Consider the following 22,801-nt stretch of genomic DNA (forward strand, 5'->3'; position numbering starts at 1 on the left):
AGTTAAAGGGCACATAAAAGGATTTCTTTTTCACTTGAAAATTACGCCAGTCGATGGGCCAGATATATTTAATTTAATATATTTAATCAGGATTTAATTTTGGCATTATCAGCGAGGCTGTTGAGATCGCTAAAATTAAATATCGCTAAAAATTTGTAGCGTTTTATTTATGATTACTTCTTTTGTTAGCATTTGAAAATCGCTAAAATTACTTATCGCTAAAAACAAAATACATATTTTTAAGGACAAATCACTAAATTTGCGTTTCGCTAAAATTTCCACTAATACGGCATGTAAAGACGTTGACACTTTGTCAGAATGAAATATAAGGAGATAACGAACAGTATTCAAGATCAAAAGTCCATGAAACAATACAAAACAGGAGCAGAGCACACACACACATCCAAAACATCAGAGGTGGGATCAGGTGGATTAAATACATCAGATCCAATGATAAAATCGCGTATTAAAAGATTGAGGAGCAATATGAGAACCATCTATCATTCTGTATTCAATAATCCAGACGTGAAAAAAGAGCTAGATGGATTACATGATCAGTACATATACCTACTTGTTTGTCATAATATAAATTGTATTATAGAAGAACTTGGATTTAATTCTACAAGTGGTAATCGAACTTAGACTTATAGTACCCTTTCTAAAGAAGAAATTCTTCAAAATCATATGTCAGTTTTGAATATTTTTAATATCCCAAAGAACCAAAATGATTTTGAACTAACATATATATAATTATATATTGGATTCCATAACTTTGGAATCCTTACAAAGATACATTGCGGGTTCCAGTACATTTTCAGCCAAGCCTCTTTCTTTACTCCTCACTAAGATATTGACAGTAGTGAAAGTAAACCTTCAAGAGTACTGTGCAATAATATTATCAAGAAGTGGTGTCAATCAGATGTGGATACTCAAAAATTCCAAAGAACTTTTGGAAAATTTGAAATCGCAAGATTTTTAATAAAATCAACAGCTTGAACACTAACGACTTTTCAACTTGATACAAAACCATTCCCCCACGATAAAGTAAAGTCCAGGCTTTTGATATCATGGACAACTGCTTAAAAATGGAACTCGTAAATTTACTTACCTGGTCATTGGTCATTTTGAAAATTATTTTGTAAAAAAAAAAACGCATTCTGGTTGTACACACAAGTACTCTGAAGCTGACATCAAAAAGATGCTTAAGTTTCTGATTGACAATATCTATGTGGTTTTTGGATACCAGGTCTTCCAACAATCTATTGGAATTCCCATGGGTACCAATTGCGCTCTGTTATTAGCAGAACTATATTTTTTTTCATATAGGGCAAAGTTTGTGCAAAATCTTGTACGTTAAAAGAAGAAAACACTTGCTGTGACCTTCAACTCAAATTTAGATATATCGACGACGTACTGTCAATCAACAATGGTAATTTCCATTCGTATGTCGATATGATATATCCTGGTGAGCTTGAGATAAAAGATACCACAGAGTCTGACACATCTGTTTCATACTTGGATATTTTACTTTGAAAAGACGTTAATGGTTATCTAACAATCAAGCTCTATGATAAACGTGATGACTTTAACTTTTCTATCGTCAACTTCCCTTACTTGTGCAGCATTATACCTTCATCACCTGCATACGGAGTTTATATCTCTCAGTTGATTCGATATGCAAGAACATGCTCTACGTATGAAGAATTTCTTAAACGAGGTAAATTATTGACAAATAAGTTGATGAAATAAGAATATCAACAGTCTCGTTTAAAGTCATCATGACCGTGTCAGCAAATACAAATTAAGTTCTATGGTGCCCATTGTTAGTCCATTATTTATACACTGAATTGACCGGATGTTATTTCCCAATCATGACAAACACAATACATTTTATCATTGATATGCAAATGCGTGTGAAGAATTTCTGAGGTAAATTATTGACAAATAAGTTGATGAAACAAGAATATATTGTTTTGTCCTATTATTTCAACAAATACATTTTATCATTAAGTCAAATGCTGACTGACGATTTCAGACTTATTGACGACGGATTTTCCCGTCATTTCCCCATCATGACAAGGAGCACACGGCAGGTGTGACCGGTCGGCAGGGAATGTTCACTCCTCCATAGCACCTGATCCCATCTCTGATGTTTTGGAGGTCCGTATTTTCTGTGCTCCTATTTTGTATTGTTTTATGGACTTTGATAGTAAATATTATTCGTTATTTCCATAACCTTCATTCTTCTTCACTTTAAAGGTTTTGAACATATTCAAATCAATATAAAAATAGGCGGCTACAAAGAGGAACACAATAAGCGTTATACAAAATTCCAACGAAATTTCGTGTTTCTTTGAAGGCCTTTTTTCTAAGGACTTTATAAATGTTTTCACTCTAGTGGATGAGGAACATTCCTTTAATTTCAGTTCATAGAGCCTGTATGTAGATTTAGAGTAATTTGTAATGAAGTAATTTTGTCGATAAATAACCACAGTGCATGTTTATTTTTAATGAAGAATCGGTCTTTTATGACTAAATATTCGACACCTTTGAATGACGAGAGTAATAAACTAATAATACAATACATTCACCTTTTGATGCTCCTCCGCTCCCCTTATATCCACAACTGTTTTTGTGAGATACTTACTTGGCTGTACCTGGGTGTCGTCAGAAGTGTCGAACTTGACGACCTGTACGGTGAGGAAGCTGGTGGAGTTGTCTGTTCCATCAGTACACTCAAACCAAATCTCAAAGTTAGTGATGTCCGACAGAGAAATGTTCTGATTGGCTCTGACGTTCAACTCCTTCGCTAGAGAAGAATTAACAAACAAAATGATTAACGCTAAGTATTCAAAAAAGAGCTTGATAGCAACCCATTCAGATATAGAAGCAATCCATTCAGATATGGAAGCAATCCTAGATTACCTTCTTATTCACTTTTTAATATAAATAAAAAAAATATATATATTCTAAATTAATTCAATGGAAAATACTCTTTTATTCATATATTCCCAATATATTTTAGTGAAATTGTAAAACTCTAACATCGTGTGTTTAACATAAATATATCTCAGGGATACTCACTTGCTGGATTGAAGGAGAATGTTGACATTTTGTCGGAGGGGAGGACGGATTGCATCACACACGTCACGCTGTCGGGGGAGGGGTCAGTGACGGTCAGGGTAAACAGCGTGTGTTCTTCCTGGATCCCCTCTATCAGCTCCACGTGGTTAGGTAAGTTAGAAAACTCAGGAGGCTGACAACGACATTTATTAAATTAAAATAAGTATTCATTTTAAATGGTTTTCAGCGAATTCAAAGTTGCATTATGATCTTTGAATGTTTGTTGTATTTTCATTCTAATAAAAACATTCATTGCAATACAGTAATTAATATAACTTACACCATTAAAGGTTGTTATGGTAACTGTTCCTGTGACGGCATTGTCGCATGAGTCTTTGGCTTTGATGACGTAAGTATGAACAGTCTCCGCCGTACCGACAGCATGAGGCAAAGTACTTTTTACTTTGATTGTCACTAAATATTAACAAATTTTTTCGATCTTTTAATTTTACTTGTTTAAATAACGTTTGAAAAAATAACAATACAAAGTATAAATGGCCGTCATCTTATTCCATGTTCTTGCGTATTCAGAACATAGTTGGAAATGTCAGCAAAAAGTAAAGGTAGGATTCTAAAGCTAAGCTTGTATAAGTACTCATTTTCTGGTTAAACATATTCTATATTTAAGGAAGAAAGAAATAAATGCATGTTTGTAAATGGAAAATATATAGTTTCTTTTTATTTATCAATTAGTAAGAATATACAACGTATATGTACATCTGTAACTTAACACTTTGTGCATTAGATTTGCCGAGATTTTAAAATTGTTCTTAGAGATTGCTTACGATCAGACGTATCATAGCGGAAGTAGGTGTGAGTGTTGGGATAGCCAGTGTAGATATAGAAGTCAGCAAAATCCACATCGGTAAAGGTGAATGGCATGACGCTGGTACCAATAGCTGTGTGATCAGCGATAGCCACTTTAACAAGGCTCATGTTAAATATAGGATCCGTATCTGTGAAATATTGAAATACAAGTTATAAGTAACATTTTTTTTAAATTTGACAAACAATAAAATGATAAAATACGCTTACTGTCAACTGTTGCGTATGTTATGGCTGTGTATCTGTATGTAGCCTGAGTATATGAACTCCATGTCTGTGTGCTCCCGACAGCGACTTCCGTAAATGACTTTGACCAATAAGAATCCTGGTTACAAGACTTCCAGGAAGGTTCTCCCGTGGTGCATTTGTTGTTAGTGAGAGAGGAACTGCATGTTGTGTATGGAATCATATTGCTTGTGTTACAATACCTATTTGTAATAGCAAAATAGTTTAGTGCCCATAAACATGATAAAATATACCATAAAACACTTTTAATTAAACAATATAAACTTTATTTAAACGAGGTGGTCTGCTCGCGAACATTCTTTTTAGTAAAGATTATATACAACACTATACTGAATATGTGATTTTTCCTTTCTTAATTAAGAGATACTTGTTCATGTAAAGGCACATAAACATGAGCATCCTTCAGTATGAGGTAGATTTTCTTGTTTTTACATAAATAGTCTGTGCGATTATATGTTTGACATTTCTAACTTTACTTTCATTTCCAAACCTCATTTCTTTTACGCAATAAAAGATAAGAATCAAAATCAGTGTTATTTGTGTATGTTTGAAAACATTTACCATCCAATGCGATAACCATCGATAACTGCTATTCTGTTAGCTGTTGGTACCGCATGTCTATACACAGTGTTCACTGCAGAGGCTAAATCACAAAAGTACTTAATTAGTAGTAGTCTGATTTGAAAACATTTTTTAGCATAAAACTTGTTATTATTAATATTAAGTGGAAAGAAGCTAAAACCATAAACAAAAATTAAGTTCCAACAAAAGAGGTGTATACTCTATTTGGAAACAAACACCAGTTTGCTCGTGTACAGTTTCACATCCCGTTTTAATGTGACAAGCAGCTTGACGTATAAAAGTTTCATTTCATCAATTTTATCAAAATTATTGAAGCAGTACCTGGAACATCAACTTGGTTTGAGCCAATGAGTTTATATGAGGTCGAACTTAATCTTTCCCAAATCTGGAAAAATATAGTGCCCTCTGCCTTTGGATAAAATTCCCAATGTGAAATCAACCCACAACACTTGATCGAATTGTCCGTGTTTGGCATCAGGAAATATTTGTCTGAAATAAAAAGAAAATTGTGTCCCATCTGAAGGAATACAGTCTATAGCCGTAAGCGTGTTGGCAACTATCTGTAATTATATCTTCTTTTGTTAATACTTGTAGTATGTTGGCTACTGTCTATAGTATGTTGGCTGATGTTTAAAGTATGTTGGCTACTGTCTATAGCATGTTGCCTGCTGTCTATAGTATATGTTGCCTTCTATCTATATTATATTGCCTTTTGTCTATAATATGTTGGCTACTGTCTATAGTATTTTGGTTTCTTTCTATAGTATTAATGTAAAAAGTTTGTAGCCAGTTTTCCTAATTTGTAGTCTACTGTCTATATCATGTAGTATACTGTATTATAGTATGTAACTACTGTTTATAGCATGTGAAATACTGTCCGCAGTATGATGGCTTCTCTGCCTTGAGTATGTTGCCTACTGATCATTGTGTGTAGGCTACTTTTCATATTATGTAGACTATTGATTATGGTATGTTGGCTAATTGTCTTGCATGTGTGTATAGTAGTAACATACAACCTTCTGATGATGAACTTCATGGTATAGTATAGTATAGTTGATAAGTGTATAATAGTATAGTATAGTATAGTATAGTATAGTATAGTATAGTATAGTATAGTATAGTATAGTATAGTACAGTATAGTATAGTATAGTTAAGTATGTCTTGTCTAATAACTTGTGAGTTAACGCAGTTGATGTGCAGATTCATAGTATCTTACTACATTTTATAATTTCAAGCCATCTCATGTAGGGACACCAGTATGTAGTCTGTAGGCTACACATGATTCAGGACAGTCTGTTGTAATACTGTAGCGTCAATATGACTCGAGTACTAATTGGTCCTTCTGATGACGAAAACCAGCCTTCTAGTATACTAGTGTGTAGCTCTTTCATAGACCGTCTGTTCTCTTGACACCAGTACGCCAGCTTCATATTGGTCATTATAATTATTGACCTGGTATATAGGTTACATGTACGTACTGGTTTGTCTTGTGTATAGATATAACAAGTAAATTAGTAGGAAGGCGACTTACCGGTCAGTGACGTATCAGACGAGGCGTGGGAATCCGCTGTACTTTTCATGAAGTGGTCACGTACCAGACAAACTAAAAAGTTATGTTAAAAAGTAATCAACATAATTAATTGTCGTAAATAAGAAAAAAAGCAAAATTTGCATGCTATAAATCTTATCCTAAATATTTTAGATCAATCAAGTAAAGGATGAATTAAATTCAAGAAAAACTATTACAATTTAAAATAACTGATTATACAAAATGTATTCGAATTCCAAATTTGTTATGATTCTTAAAATTTTGATTTTCAAATTAACCGTCATATTTGTCTATTTATTTGTACAATAGAGAACAACAGTATTAAAACATTCATTTTCAACGACATCATCTTCAAAGGGTTTGCGGAGCCAAAACATTCAAGACGGAGTAAGCCAAGAAGGAATATCAAATGTGTTTGTTTAATGACATTTAAAAGAATTTAACAATTACTAAAGTCCAGGCTTCTTGGAATCATTGACAGCTGCATTTTTTTGATGGGGTTCATAAATTTACTTACCTTATCAATGGTAATTTGGAGAATTATTTCGTTAAAAATATTCTGATTGTACAAACAAGACTCTAAAGTTAATATTTAAAAGATCCTTGAGTTTCTGATTGACAATATATCTACATGTATGTGGTTTGGGATACCAGATCTTCAAACAATCTACTGAAATTTCCATTGGTACCAATTACACCCCGTTATCAGCCTACATATTTTTGCATTCATATGAAGCAGGTTTTGTTCAAAACCTTATACACGAAAAGAAGAAAACATTGGCTTTCACCTCAACATATAAATACGGGTATGTCGACGACGTTTTGTCAATTAACAAAGATTTTTTCCCATTCTTAGGTCGAAATGATACATCCTGGTGAGCATGAAATAAAAATACCACAGAGTCTGAAACATCTGTTTTATATATGAATATTCAACTAGAAAACGACGTTAATGGTAATCTAACAACCAAGATTTATGATAAACGTGATAACTTTAACTTTTCAATCGTCAGCTTCGGAACCTAATAAGTATGCAGCAATATGTATGTACCTTTATCACCTGCATTCGTTGATTGAATCTCCCAGTTGATTCGATTTGCAAGAGCATGCTGTACGCATAAACAATTTCTAAAATGTTATTGACAAACAAGCTGATGAAACAAAAATATCAGCAGTATCATTTAAAGCCCTATGGTCGATACAATGACCTTGTCAGCAAATAAATTCTATCATTAAGTCAAACGCTGACTTAATTTTTTTCACACTTAATGTAAACGATAATAATGAAACAAAGGTATCTTTTGAAGTCATTATGTAGCAAGTTCTATGGCAGAATATCAGCAAATACTATCTTAATTAGGTCAAATGATGACTGACGTTTTTCATTTACATTACATTTTCCTATACAAGAGATTAATTGTTAGGCCATCATTTACACACTGAAAATTCCATGGATTTTTAGTTTACCGGATCATCACAAGGCTAGGAGTACATGGAGGGTGTAACCGGTCCAGATGGGATATTTACTCCTTGATGGTACCTGAGCCCGCCTCTGCTTTTGCTGATCATTCTTTGCTCTGCTTCCATTTTGTATTGTTTAAATGGTACACTATTTGTTACCTGCACATTTTATTCATAAAGGATATGATTTAAAGAAAGTTTCAGAGCTTTTTACTGAAATCTTGTAAGAGGTCTCCATGCTTACATTGGCAGTTTTGAGTGTTACACTCGATACATTCGTCCGCTGAATTTGGACAGTCGTTTCCTCCGTTAGCTGGTGTGGGGTTGTTACAGAGACGTGACCTATTTTTACTTCCGGAATCACAAGTGACAGTACATGAACTCCAAGATCCCCAGTTTCCCCATCCTCCATGGACTATAAAAGTACAGAAAGATAAAAAGTGAATCCGACTCTTAGAGCGAAATGATAAAAGTACAGAAAGATAAAATGAATCCGACTCTTAGAGCGAAATAATAAAAGTTCAGAAAGGATAAAATGAATCCGACTCTTAGAATGAAATAATAGACGAATTTACTTTTTATGACGCCACTTTAATAATGTCAAAAATTATTTTTATATATGTATCTAAAACACTAAAATTAACAAATACATTTGGTCAATTACAAATTACCAGTTCCTTATGGAAAAATTAAATTGCAAAGATAAAATACAAAAGGAAAAAGCAACAAAACTCACCTGAGTCAAATAAGGTTTCAAATAAATACATAGATAGAATTAAACCACTTAAAGTGAGCTAAAATTGCATGATTTTAGGACCCCACCCTATATACAAAAATTGAAAATTAACCCAAACTTACAAAGTGTTACCCTGGTGTTCTTCCCGAAATCTTTATGTGTGTATTTCTATGTAAAACTGTTACCCTTTTGCCTGTATCATGCATGGGGGTACAGAATTAAGAATAGAAAAGAAACCCTTTCTACTGGTCATAGGTACCGGTATGTTAATAAGGGCACTGTCTCGTAGAGACCGGGAGTTGAGGGTAGGATGGTTGTCTTTTGCTTCAAGGACTTATTTGTGCTTTGAAATAACCCGTTATTTTCGTTTTATGAAAGTATTTTACCTAGCTGTTACAGATAAGAGATGGTAAATAACGGAAAAATTTAGATCAGAAAAGTCCACTTAAAGCTTTGGCCAATTTGGGCCTTCTATTTGAAGTCATTAATTTAAAGACACTCTAAAAAGAACGTCGAATAAATCTTTGTGATGTTTACGTTGTGTATGTCTTATAGTAACCTGGACAACCCAAGGAATAACAAGTAGCATCTTCATAACTACTTCCGGGACAGTCATCTCCGCCGTACTGTTTTGAGGGGTTTGTACACGTTCTAGTTCGTCTCACGCTTGTACTGTGTGGCCAACAGTTGGATGGACACGATGCCCAGTTAGACCAGGTAGTCCACGCACCATCAACTAAAGGAAAAGCAAGAAAGCAATAACTAGTTTTAAATATAACTTGTATTAGTTTTTTTAAAAATTACCCCAAAGATGGAGAAAGAAAATAGTTGAAAGTTTTAATAAGTATTAAAAACCCTACAAAAAGATCTTTACCTGTATTATTGTAAAAAAGAAAAATAATTAAATCATCAAAAAGGAATCATAAAAAGATTTTACCTGACTGCATCTTGTATGTGGATGCACATATAAACAAAGTTTAATTACATGTACATTGTACACTTTTCTTACTCGGGCAGTTTCGCTGTGTACAGGTTGCGGTATCTGAGCTTGCGCCCGAGCAGTCCAGGCCCGTTATTGTGGGAGTCGGATTGGTGCAGGTCCTGGTTCTTGTCAGAATAGTGCCAGCAGTGGCGCCATAACAATTGGATGGACACGCTGACCACGAGCCCCAGTTAGACCAACCGCCATTTACTTGATAAACATAAAGAAAATACAACAGAGTTACAGGAATGCTCTTTTACGGGCAGGGAATACATGTAGTTACTAGTATAGCTTGGATGTCTGACTTTCTCGTGGATGTCTTTCTGATCCTGTCCATTAATTATTCTGAGCGTTGTCTAGATTTTTTTAACTGTTACTTACCATTCTTTTTCATATAGCAAATAAGCAATATCGTCGGTTTATTCTACCTTAAGGTACACAGTTAATGATCTCCATTAGGCACAAGTTTACAAGTCTGGTTTGTACAGGACACGAGTTAGAATCTGTTTCAGTTGTAAGACTTTTTAATTAAAGGAAAAGGACTGCAAAATGATTACGTTTTGTATTTCATTTTAATTATAAAGGAGATGCTGGTAAGTGATTTGGTCGGATTCATCTCCGTGATTTTCCCTATCAGCACTAGAAGATAAATGAAAACTTGAGTTATATAATTTAATAATGTTAAGTTACACTCAAACTACTTTGAATTGCTATGTGTAGGGCGTCATTACATTCTTGGAAAATTGGCTTTAGGATGGTTTCATAAGGGATATTTGAAGGACCAGCATCCTCATAGTCAATTTAAACTACTAAGAAGTCAAATGGTAAGTTTGCAGCTTCCAATAATATATTTTGGATTAAGTATATTAACAGCACAACAAGACCTCAATGGACATATAAATTATTGAAAAGTTGTGAACAAAAGAGGCCCCATTTCTGAAACTGGGCATTCATCAGGTTGGGACTATTCGTCCGTAATGGGATATATTAGTCCGTCTGGGATATAATATCCCAAATTGGATATAAATTTACAGTACAAAAACGATTTTTTTTTATTTTTGGCTATAAACAACAAAAAATTCGTATCAAGATATTTATAAAGGAAGACATTTTGGTTTAAAAGTTTTTCTGTATGCCCACTGTTTAAGGTATTGATCCCTCAAAATTTCCTTCGTTTCTTTGGGATCAATCTAACAAATGGTAGGGTTGCAGGAAAAATTGCTTGTCAAAAGTTATTCTGTTTGAAGCATTTTGATGCGGCTTTACTATGTTTCTAGGCAAAATAAAATTTTTCTTTGTTTGCACTGTAAATTTATATCCAAATGGAAAATCATATCCCAGACGGGCTATTATATCCCATTTTGGCGAGCAGTCCCAACCTGTTCATTTCATTACGTCAAATAAAGCCGGAGATTTGCTCAAATATCAAGAAAAACAAAAAAGACCTTACCCTGGCAAACGGGAAGTGTGGTAATACAGTTGGTATAATCTGTTTGACTGCGTGCTCCTGTTGGTGTGTTTGCGCCAGAACAATCACCGCCATTGTCATATCCAGAGCAAGAACGAGTCCTTGACCTCTGACCTTCGTTCTCATTACAAGTGACTGAACATCCGCCCCAGCCACCCCAACCACCCCAGGTTCCCGCCACTGTAAAAGTATAAAATGAAATAAAATGACACTGATCAAAGAAACTTTGTTGCCTTAAAAATAGGGGGAAAATAAGAAAAAAAATCAAGAATCAACGAAATAATTTGTCTGGTACTTATTACAGTTCATGCAATAGATCTGCATGCATTCAACTGTCAAATATTACCATGCAGACTAAACATTCACCTCTATTTCTATGCCCATCTCATTCCCTCTCACTTTACCTCTCTTGAACTTTAAAAGAACATTTATTTAAATTAGATGCACCGTACATATACCTGTTTACTAAATAAAAATAATCATACATTGTGTTCTTTTAACTGAACAAGAAAAAATCTTGCATATATCTCTTATTCTATCAATCTTTAGATTATATTATTTTACTAATTAATAGCAGAGATGAATAAATTCTCTTAGGAGAATACAAATGAATAAAGCACTTGCAAACACCCGAACACTGAAACAAGTGGTCATGAATTTCAAATATCTGGTTTAATTACCCCCAAGGATTGTTTATCATAACGGTATACTTTCTATATGGCAAGAGGCAGTGAAGATTGTCAAAGAAGTAATGCGTATTCACTGTTACTTGAACTCTGACAAGCCCTTTCACAAGAGCCCTGATTGTCAGGTAATACATACTAATTGAAGATTTTCAAAAAATTAAATCACTTACAATATACAATCAATAGAACCCCAAACTAATATGCAATATCCAATTAAGTGCATCTGATCCAGGGCCCATAAATTTCCAATTTCGGAAGAGGCACTTATGCGAATCGAACCATTATATTTAGATGAAGAAGGCATTTTAAGAATTTATGCATTTTCACAGTCATTTATTTTTCATTATAGGCTCAAAAGAGGGCCACCCTAACACCAGATCTTCTGACGATAAATTAACGAGCAAAGAAATTAAAGCTTTACATACACTGCCTATGTGCACTTATTTTGTCTGCTTAACAAAAAGGAGAAGAAATGACCTTTTGAAATTGCCACTTCACTATATGTTTTCAAAACAATGCATTTTTACTATATGTACAAATTCAGTAAAAACCCATCCTTAAGCATCAAACTTCTGACTCAGCGGCAATGACATTCATCCCTTTTGGAGGAGACATTTATGCTCATCATTTGCTTTACTTGTTTAATATCCTCGAGCAGATAAAATTTTCAAAGATATGATTTACTTGCATTATTTAATCTATATAACAGGGCCCTAGCACCATAACATAGTTTTTTAATATATTGAAATGCACCATAACATCGGACTCTGGGGACCATGTACTTCACATTTATAGTAGAGGGTTATTGCTAACTACAATTAGTCAACAGTTTGTTTGCCTGTAAATTTTCTGAGAGCAGAGAGGAAGATTTTTAAAGACTACATTTTGATATTATTCATAGGATCCAAAGAGCAATCAAGGACCGTAAAATAACAATTTTTAACAGTGTATATCCTTTACCAATCGATGTTAAATCCCAAAATTGGTTGAAATTGGTTATAATAAGTGCTAGCTTGTGTTGAAAAAAGTTTCTTTTAATATATTGAAATGTTCTTGAAAAGTTCCTAAATTTAGGGAACCCCGATCCTTCAACTGGCATCGGAATTTCATAAATATTTTGGATTCTGTTGAAAAATTACGCCAGACGATGAGCCAGATATTAAAAAAAGAAGACGTTGACACCTTGTCAGAATGGATTAAATGTATCAGATCCATGTCAAAGTCGCGTATTAAAAGATTGAGGGGCAATATGAAAACCATCTATCCTTCTGTGTTCAGTTATCCAGAAGTGAAAATAAGAATTAGATAGATTACATGATCAGTACGCACTGGTCCCTGTCGACAAAGCGGTTAACAACATTGTCTTCGTTTGTAAGGCTCATTATATAAATTGTATTTTAAAAGAACTTGGATTTAATTCTACAAGTGGCAATCCTACTTACACTCATACTTCCCTTTCTAAGGAAGAAATTCTTCAAAATCATATGTCTGTTTTGAATATTTTTAATATTCCACAGAGCCAAAATGAATCTGAACTACCCCTATATATACTGGATTCCGAAACTTCATAAAAATGCTTACAAACAAAGATACATTGCAGATTACAGTAAATGTTCAACCAAACCTCTTTCTTTACTTCTCACTAAGATACTGACAGTTGTGAAGGAAAAACTTCAAGAAAACTGTGCAACAATATATTCAAGAAGTGGTGTGAATCAGATGTCGACACTCAAATATTCCAAAGAACTTTTGGACAATTTGAAATCACAAGATTTTACCAAAATCAACAGCTTAAAAACTTACGACTTTTCAACTTTACACAAAACCATTCCCCACGATAAATTAAAGTCTAGGCTTTTTGATATCATTGACAGCTGTTTTTTTCAATAAAAATGGAACTCGTAAATTTTCTTACCTGGTCATTGGTCATTTGCAAAATTATTTTGTTAAATCAAATTCTGGCCCCAGGATCATGAAACATACTTAGACTTAAGTCTAATTTTCAAATGCCTGTAAAATGTTTATTTATTATAGAATTGATCTAAAAATTTGCAAATAACAATATGTTTATGAATCAAAATAGAAACACGTTTCAATTTTAATCTGTTTGCCCTCTTCAAAATTTAAGTACAGCATAAAGATTCTGACTTAAGCTTAAGATGTTTCATGATCCCGGGGCCTGATTGCACACACAAGTACTCTGAAGTTAACATCAAAGAGATGCTTGAGTTTATGATTGACAATATCTATGTTGATTTTGGAGACCAGGTATTCCAACAATCTGTTGGAATTCCCATGGGTACCAATTGCGCTCTGTTATTAGCAGACCTATTTTTATATTCATATGAATCAGAATTTGTGCAAAATCTTATGCGTGAAAAGAAGAAAACACTTGCTGTGGCCTTCAACTCGACATTTAGATATATCGACGACGTATTGTCAATTAACAATGGTAATTTCCATACCTACGTCGATACGATATATCTTGGTGAGCTTGAGATAAATGATACCACAGAGTCTGACACATCTGTTTCATACTTGGATATTTTACTTGAAAAATATTTTATTGGTAATCTAACAACCAAGCCATATGATAAACGTGATGACTTTAACTTTCTATCGTCAACATCCCTTACTTATGTAGCAATATACCTTCATCACCTGCAAACGGAGTATATATATCTCAGTTGATTCGATACGCAAGAGCATGCTCTATGTAGGAACAATTTCTAAAACGGAGTAAATTAATGACAAGCAAGTTGATGAAAGAAGAATATCAACAGCCTCGTTTAAAGTCATTATTTCTTAAGTTCTATGGTCGAAACAATGACATTGTCAGCAAATACAATTTATCATTGAGTCAAATGCTGACTGACTATTTTCATGCTTATTGTTAGTCCACTATTTATACACTGAATTGAAGACGGATTTTCCCGTTATTTCCCGATCATGACAAGGAGCACACGGCGGGTGTGACCGGTCAGCAGGGGGTGCTCACTCCTCCATGGCACCTTATCCCACCTCTGATATTTCGGAGGTCCGTGTGTGCTCTGTTCCTATTTTGTATTTTTTTTATGGACTTTGAGATTGAATATTGTTCGTTATCTCCATATCTTTCTCATGCTATTTATAAGATACTTTGGAATTTTGAATATTAGGGAAACTATTTTACATTAAATGTACAATAAATAAAATGGCTGAATGAAGATACCTGAGAAGGATATTGCCCTTGTCAACATTTTTCAAAGATTGAAGAATTTATTGAAATAAACGTACTTTTAAAATTCTTTTTGGTAACAATATTTATCATTACACCTATTGAAAAACATTCTTCCAAAAGATATTGTTCTATTGGGTATGAATTTAAATTACTGACAGTTTTTTGCAAAAAAATGACATCATAGAAGGGTGGAATTACCTTAAAACCGCTCTCAATCGTTACGTACCGTAGCATCCGACGGAGCCACAATTAGAGGACTGCGAGTCTGACGTGGACCCTCCACAGTTGTCTGGGTCGTTAACAGGGGAGGGGTTGTTACACGATCGGGATCGGGATGCTGATGTTGATGTAGATGAACATTGAATTCCATCACAGCTCCAGGTTCCCCACGACCCCCATCCACCATTGACTGAAAAGAATAAAAAGGACGAATGTAATGGAAAGTGATCGATCTAAAAAATTCTCCAAAAAATTCAAAACTGCGAGGTCATAAACACAGACCCCAGGAAATTTTCAATGTTGGATAAGATGGGTGTATGAGTGTATCTAATATAACCATCTATCGATAAAAAATATCAAAAGTGTAAGAATATGTACAAATTATACTTTTACTGGTTCTACAAAAAAATACCCTTATATTGGGTTTAGCCGTGGATCTTTACTATGTTGATGAACTAAAACAGCACAGACTTCAAGTTCGTGCAATCCTGTTTGCAGTTTATTAATTCAATCCTTTCTTATCTTCTTATTCTATGCAGATAAAGATCTTAACACAGATTTATTTAGCCAGAAATTTGCATACTCCATAAAAGCAAAGGAAGCAATAAAAATCGCAAAAATGTAAATGCCCCTTCTTATTTCAAAAAAGGAATACTGGAACAAATGTACAAATTTGATGTTTTCTTATACTTTGAGAAAACATACTTTTCATCCGAAATACATTTTTATGCATGTAACTATTATGTTCATCTTTTATGTAAAAATGGCTCTCCTGATCCGTTGTTATCTTTAAATTAAGAAGTTTTGATGTGTGCATTTATTCTCCATAATTTTATTTTAGTTGTAAAGCGTCATTTGTTTGGATAAAAAATTAATCTAAATTGTATAACCTGGGTTGCATACCTCACAATAACTTACGTCAGAAACGTATCAATTCGCTTGACGTTACGTTTAAAATATGAAAAATTTGGAACCGTTTTAAGGGAGGTATTGTCTTGTTTTCTATACTTAATCATTGAAAATTAAATTATAAGGAATGAAATAAATGGCAACCCCAGTTATACTGTTATAACCTCTTCACGAAAAGTTCACGCTTTTCTATAAAATGCTCTTAGGTCAGACGATACGTTCCCCAAATATCTGTTTTGTAAATCTTCATAATATATGAAAACTATGCAAAATTTTCATTACTTAGTACTTTCTGATTTCTAAACCGGTTTCTAATTGTTTTTAAAAAAGTTTTTTCCCTAAAGGATTGTATAAGAAATGCTACCCTCTGGTATCTCGCACAAATGCCTGGTAAGGTACCTCAATTTTTTGTGAGTAAACATGTTAAAGTAGTAATTCTTTAATGACAAAATCTTGGAAAAAATTATATATTATTGAGGAACGTCTCGTCTGTCCTTAATTAGCGGTTTATAAAACGTAAACTGTCCCAATCCAGATTATACAGTATAACTTGAGTTAATTGTATATAAGCAAAAAATGAAAAATAACACTTTTTATTAAGTATGGCATGTCAAACGTTGCTATATTCGATAATCTTGTGATGTATATTCAAAATCTTGTGATGTATGTTCGAAATCTTGTGATGTATATTCAAAATCTTGTGATGTATATTCAAAATCTTGTGATGTATATTCGAAATCTTGTGATGTATATTCAAAATCTTGTGATGTATATTCAAAATCTTGTGATGTATGTTCAAAATCTTGTGATGTATATTCGAAAACTTGTGATGTATATTCTATAATCTTGTGATGTATGTTCAATATCTTGTGATGTATATTCGAAATCTTGTGATGTATATTCTACAATCTTGTGATGTATATTCAATATCTTGTGATGTATATTCAATATCTTGTGATGTATATTCAATATCTTGTGATGTATATTCAATATCTTGTGATGTATATTCGAAATCTTGTGATGTATATTCTATAATCTTGTGATATATGTTCAAAATCTTGTGATTTATATTCAATATCTTGTAATGTATATTCAAAATCTTGTGATGTATGTTCGATAATCTTGTGATGTATATTCGATAATCTTGTGATGTATATTCGAAATCTTGTGATGTATATTCGAAATCTTGTGATGTGTGTTCTACAATTTAGTGATGCGTGCAATTATATTGTATGACGCAACAGAAAAGTAAGGACAGTTTTCATTGGTTAGAAAAAACGAAAGTAGCTGAAGCGATTGTTGTCGGGAAAACTATGCAGGTGAGAAAAAACACATCAGTTTGTTTATTACAGCACTAATTACGAGATGCACGAGTGTTGACCCTGGTGGCATGATGGAGATATTTCGGCCTGCTAGGGAAAAAACTCAGTAAACGTAGATATATTGACAAAATTGGTAGGTACTTGTAACGATATGTCACGATGCTGCATTGTCAGATACAGTATTTATACATACATGCTAAAAAGTTAAATCTCGTAGTAATCAATATTATATAGCAGAAGAATAATGAAGAATATATACTACAAAAATTGTGCAATTTGTAGCAAGGTTAATTTTTGTTTAACAGCTGTTTTTATTATATTTTTAGACGAGCTGATCGCCAATCAGGAGATCAGAATGATCGCATCTGCTCCTGCCACTTTAAGGATGGTAAGAAGGAGGGGGACCCTGCATATTTTTCATGGAATGAAGGAAAGGCCATGGATTTCTCTGATCCTGAATGTAGAAAAAGGTGAAATTATTTTTCAAAATATGATCGACATCTTGTTTTTGGATGGTGGGTGGGTGGAGTTTAATTGAGAATATTTTACTAAAAATCTTTAAAAGGGTACATGTATAAACAGAGTAACAACTGAATAAAAAAATAATTCAAGTTTAATTATTTTACAAAGGAGGAAAAAACTCAAAAGTGAGGAGTCCCTGTCATCTTCACAGATGGACCAGTTGCAGATTCCACAAGCACCAAAATGTCAAGATCAAGAAAAAGTAAAGCTCATTTAAAACACCAATGATGACAAATGACCAACACTGAAACATTTTCAATAATTTTTGAATTTAATAATATAACAGTTCTTTTACATCAAATTACTCATGATTTACAATATATTTTCAGTTGATATCAGAGCACAACTACTCAGCATCCTGCACATTTAACTGTACTCAAGAAATGCAGCGCCTCTCAACAGAAATACAACAACTGGAAAAGGAATTGCTTGCCCTAAAAATAGAGTCTAGTAAAAGGAAGTCAATGTCAATTCACGATATTAAATACTACGAAGAGAAGGTACATTTAAAGGAATTCCAATTGTGATTTCCAATTTCCTAACAATTTCAGTAAAACTTGTTGCCATTGAGGGATGAACATCTAAGATTGACTGTTATGTTAACATATTTTGTTATTATCGTTGAGTTCATAATATGCAATTTAAAATAACAGAGAAAAAAATCATTTAATTTGCTCTTTGGGTGAATAATATCTAAAACCTTCTCTGTATAAACCATGTTTTACTTAAGAAATAAAGTCCGCGTTTTCGTGAATGTTGCAGAATAACCTCCGAGGTCGAGAAATGTTGTTTGAAAGATAAAAGCCGAGGCTTTTATATTTCAAACAATATTGCGAAACCAAAGAAATTATTCTGCATCATTCACAACAACAAGGACATTATTTCTATTCTACCAAGACCGATAAATACGGCTGATCGTTTCCTCTATAGAGAAACGAATTAGGTCACCATGTCTCGATTACACTGTTTTATTTAACACCAGAGGTACAATTTGTTTGCTTACCTGTGTTAGGAATGCAGACGATCTGAGCTTTCGTTACATTGAAAATAGCCTTTTTTAATTTACAAATTTGTTCGTTATATGTATTGATCAGTTAAAACGAATATACAATAACAAAATCATGTTCCTGTTTTACTGCTAAAATCACGTTGTTTAATGTGTAGGGAGGTCCGTGGAATAGCCCCGCTTAGCTATAAAAACCGACTTCATCAGCAACTTTATGAAATTTACAGTGTTTATTTCTTATAAAGACGACACATCGATGCGGTCTAAACAAGTATTTCATTCTACAGCCAAACATGCATTTGAATTTTTTAAGTTTGATACATGCTTCTGATCTGATAATTTTTTGATGACGTTCGTGATTTATTGGAGAATAATGTCCGGCGGCTTCCTTTCATGTTTTGAATAATCGTGGTAGAATCTATGACAATTATCAGAACACTAAATGTCTCATTTCAACAGTTTTTAAATAAATGCATAATATGGATAGTAGCAAACCTGACTGCTGTGACTAATATTGTTATTACTTAAAACTAATTTATTTACAATCTTTTCAGTTTTTGGAAATATTTTAATAAGTATTAAAACAAATTTATTTTCAGATGCTTTTGTATACATCCCTACAGTATGACAGACATATTCGAAATCTTAGTCAGATTGTTACAACGATTTGAACTTGATTATTAAAATGGCTGGACTCCTTCAATGAAAACAGAGAACCAACTGCTCATTGTACTAATGAAGTTAAAACTCAATCTAGGGGACACTGACTTGGCTCATAGATTCTGTGTCAGTCGACCAACAATTTCGAACATCTTTCATACCCTTGTTCATGCACTACACAAGATGCTGTCTGATGGCGTAGTCAATGAATGTTTCCAAGTCAGCTTAAATGCAAAGGTTTGTTTTAAAATTTATCATAATGACTTGCAAAAATTTAATGCAGTTAAATTTATTGTATTCTTGAAAGTTTGACTGTAACACAATTTTTTTTACACAATTACAAATAATCAAATTAATTTTTTTCCAACTTTTTTCAGGGTCTCTGCCAAAATCTTTTGAAGAATTTTCCTCTGCTAGAGCATCCTTGGATGCAATTGAAACAACCCAGGACATCCCAACACATATGGACAATCAGGCCATGGCCTACAGTATGTACAAAAGTCGCCATACTGTTAAAGCAGTAACTTGCGTGGCTCCAAATGGTGCACTTACATTTTGCTCATGCTGTACCCAGGTTCTACTTCTGATGTAGCTATTGTACGTCACAGCCAAGTTTTACAAAAGTTCAAAGCTAGAGACCTTATTTTGGCGGTCAAAGGTTTCACCATTCATGACCAGTTGCCCCAGGGTGTCTGCTTAAATATACCAGCTTTTTTATCGACATGAGGCCAGTTTACCAAACAAGAAGCAGCACTGTGTTACAAGATTGCTAAAGCACGTATTCATGTGGAAAGAGCCAACGAGAGGATAAAGAATTACGAGATTCTCCGTCACATACCATCTACTTACAGACCAATCTCAACAAAAATATTTAAACTCTGTTCTGTCTTGTAAATTTGCAAGCTCCACTTTTGAAAGAAATTATATAAAGATACATGTACTTATTATAAATTTGCATAGGCCTCTGACAGTATGTTACACTAAACAGTAAAGATATTCATACCAAAGTGCAAGGGATAAGCAAATCTTGATTTGTTATCAATGTCAATGGTTATATTTGTTAACTTTGTAGTATGTTGTAATACATGTACTTCAGAAAATGAAAATCCCTTTTGTTAGCATGGATTTATTACAAGAATGTTTGACAATTCCATTCCTCATTTGACATTATAATTTGGAACAGGGTTTACTTAAAATTTTAAATCTCTAGTTTCAAGTACATGTATATATAAAGCACAACTCAACAAATTCATGTTTTCAACAATTTATCTATTAAGAAAGACAAAAATTTTACATTTTCACTTTGAGAATAACATCTTCAATTCATTAATAAAATGATTCTAAATTTTGATATTCTTTTTTATGTAGTACATAGATTTTATTAATCATCATTGCTATTTAAAATAGTCTTGTAACCCAGAAATTTTATGATGGAACATTCAACACATTTAACATGATTACCCATTTTCCATTGTTAGAAAATTCTAAAGGTACAAAACTAAGTGTCAAGAAGTTCAAACCAGAACTCAGTTTTCCATCAGTGCTGGAATGAAAATGTTAATGTAGAAATCTATCAGCTTTGAAACATTTGCTGTCCATTCAATGTCTTTTACTATTCTAATCACAATGCAGTCTACTCTTGTCCACACAATTAAGTCGCAGGATGTTTTGTCACATATGTGTAGCTGGCCTTGAATTTGATGATAGTATGGGTGACTGGTTTTCAGGCACAGGGTATCTTGTTTAAGATCTAAAAAAATCAAAGAACACTTTTTTAAAAGTTGTGTTATACCAGTTCATATCCCCTCCTTTTTCAATATCTTCATACCATATTGAACAACTGCACTTGTAAATTAATACATATATTGAAATCATTTACTCACCAAGATTTTTAATTTCAAAGTACTGGACAATAAAGATTTTTAATGTTATTTACCTATGAAAAATCCTTCAAATTTTGTGCCCCATCTGTTACTGTTGAAGACGATGCTGTATATGGACACTTCACCTCTACAATATCAGGAATGGCGTCTTTGGCTTCTGGAGTTTGATAAAATACACTGCATGTTGGTGGTGGAACAACTAAGCCATCAGGTGAAGCTCCCAACACTCCGGATTCATGCAACCATATCCCTTTCAGAAAAAAATTATAATACTACTGAATGCAAACAAACCATAATACAAATGATTTTGTAATGCAAACAAAGTCTAAGTAGAGTTTTTATAATCCTTCCACTTCAAATAAATTTCAAGCAAATTTTCTGGAATATGTTGGTAATTGAATATTTTTTTTTACAATTAGACTTCAGTAATTGATTTCTGTTTGTCACCAGGATAAGTCCTGTTATTTGTTTTGACACATTGAATGTTAACATGTCAGAGGTTGAAGGAATATTATTTTGTGCTGTATACCTGACTGCTCTACAGCTGCATCAAAGTCCTTTTCATACTTTCTCAAAGCATCATCTTCATGAGTGATACCCCATGCAACAGCCTTGATGGACTCCAGATTGTAAGCCGACATCAGTCGTTTCTTCAGTGACAATGTCAATCTGGAGAAGAAAATATGATTTTTGGTTATTAATCTTATATTTCCTGCATCTTTATGTACAAATATCTAGTCATTACAGTCGAACCTTATTATCTCAAACTCAATGAGACCAAGAAAAATGTTGGATATATCCGTGGATTCAAGAATAATACATAAAGAGTTATCGAGAAAATGTCCCAGTCTTTTATAAATGGTTTGGACTTCAAAATTACTTTGACATATCCATGGAATTTGAGATAATAGGTTTGAGATAACAAAGTTTGACTGTAATTTAAAAAGTCTATTTCACAAAAATTTAATCACACGTCTTACCACCTTTGCTTAGAACCGAGAACTGCACCAAAGTTGGAAGCTGATATGCTTTATTTCCTTACAATCTACCACATTGGGTTGTTTCGTTGCCAATGCAGCTCTTTTAATGGATTCATCTGACAGGGATAATGCATGTCATAACCATACCATAGGGGTATCAGAATGAACATACTCTGGTGATGTTAACAGGTCTTCAATGAGAGGTACAGGTGGACCAGGTTCACATGGCTCTGGTTCAAGAATCCAATTCAATGCTGAAAAATTTCATTACTTGTGTCATTCTCAAAAATAACATCCATAATATCCATATCACATATACCAAGTATATATATAAGAGTCCATACATTTCATTTTAGTGAACACTGTAATGGGTTTTTGTAATGTATGCATTACATATCAAATTTACAACTCACTTGCATAT

At 33.4% G+C, this 22,801-nt stretch overlaps 2 protein-coding genes and 1 long non-coding RNA gene across 4 annotated transcripts in view; 1 reads left to right on the forward strand and 2 right to left on the reverse strand.

Annotated features, from left to right (window-relative positions):
• LOC134259447 (uncharacterized) overlaps nt 1–22,801 on the reverse strand; it is a 41,025-nt gene that overhangs the window by 2,729 nt on the left and 15,495 nt on the right. Inside the window, exons 4-16 of the mRNA XM_062742058.1 lie at nt 15,106–15,288; nt 10,956–11,153; nt 9,533–9,715; nt 9,083–9,259; nt 8,032–8,202; nt 6,309–6,380; nt 5,098–5,265; nt 4,756–4,837; nt 4,159–4,376; nt 3,909–4,079; nt 3,404–3,537; nt 3,085–3,256; nt 2,648–2,809 (exon numbers count right to left, since the gene is read on the reverse strand). Coding sequence (XP_062598042.1) covers nt 2,648–2,809; nt 3,085–3,256; nt 3,404–3,537; nt 3,909–4,079; nt 4,159–4,376; nt 4,756–4,837; nt 5,098–5,265; nt 6,309–6,380; nt 8,032–8,202; nt 9,083–9,259; nt 9,533–9,715; nt 10,956–11,153; nt 15,106–15,288 — 2,091 coding nt within the window. The remainder of the gene's footprint in view (nt 1–2,647; nt 2,810–3,084; nt 3,257–3,403; nt 3,538–3,908; nt 4,080–4,158; nt 4,377–4,755; nt 4,838–5,097; nt 5,266–6,308; nt 6,381–8,031; nt 8,203–9,082; nt 9,260–9,532; nt 9,716–10,955; nt 11,154–15,105; nt 15,289–22,801) is intronic.
• LOC134259379 (uncharacterized) lies at nt 17,166–20,866 on the forward strand. The gene is made up of 6 exons (XR_009990347.1): nt 17,166–17,466; nt 17,656–17,799; nt 17,960–18,053; nt 18,181–18,351; nt 19,457–19,754; nt 19,895–20,866. It is a non-coding gene; the product is annotated as an uncharacterized LOC134259379 (long non-coding RNA).
• LOC134259151 (uncharacterized) lies at nt 20,821–22,490 on the reverse strand. Of its 2 annotated transcripts, XM_062741847.1 has the most exons (4): nt 22,381–22,490; nt 21,930–22,069; nt 21,526–21,650; nt 21,206–21,267 (listed from the first exon to the last, which is right to left on the reverse strand). In XM_062741847.1, the coding sequence occupies exons 2-4, from the start codon at nt 22,039–22,041 to the stop codon at nt 21,241–21,243; spliced, it is 264 nt and encodes an 87-aa protein (XP_062597831.1). In that variant the 5' UTR covers nt 22,042–22,069; nt 22,381–22,490; the 3' UTR covers nt 21,206–21,240. The 2 variants fall into 2 exon arrangements, with proteins under 2 accessions (XP_062597764.1, XP_062597831.1); XM_062741780.1 differs by lacking the exon at nt 21,526–21,650 and having other exon boundaries at nt 20,821–21,267.

Source organism: Saccostrea cucullata, unplaced genomic scaffold, assembly GCF_032062105.1.
Source record: "Saccostrea cucullata isolate Sc308-1 unplaced genomic scaffold, CSIRO_AGI_Scuc_v1 ctg775, whole genome shotgun sequence".
Classification (NCBI taxonomy): Eukaryota; Metazoa; Mollusca; class Bivalvia; order Ostreida; family Ostreidae; genus Saccostrea; species Saccostrea cuccullata.

What these genes read in the sequence shown, in the direction of transcription:
- LOC134259151 (XM_062741780.1), bottom strand. Translation starts at nt 22,041, where the DNA reads ATGTCGGCTTACAATCTGGAGTCCATCAAGGCTGTTGCATGGGGTATC. An exon ending in TGCAGCTGTAGAGCAGTCAG is followed by an intron (nt 21,268 to 21,929) that starts GTATACAGCACA and finishes TGATTTTTTTAG; the next exon opens with ATCTTAAACAAGATACCCTG.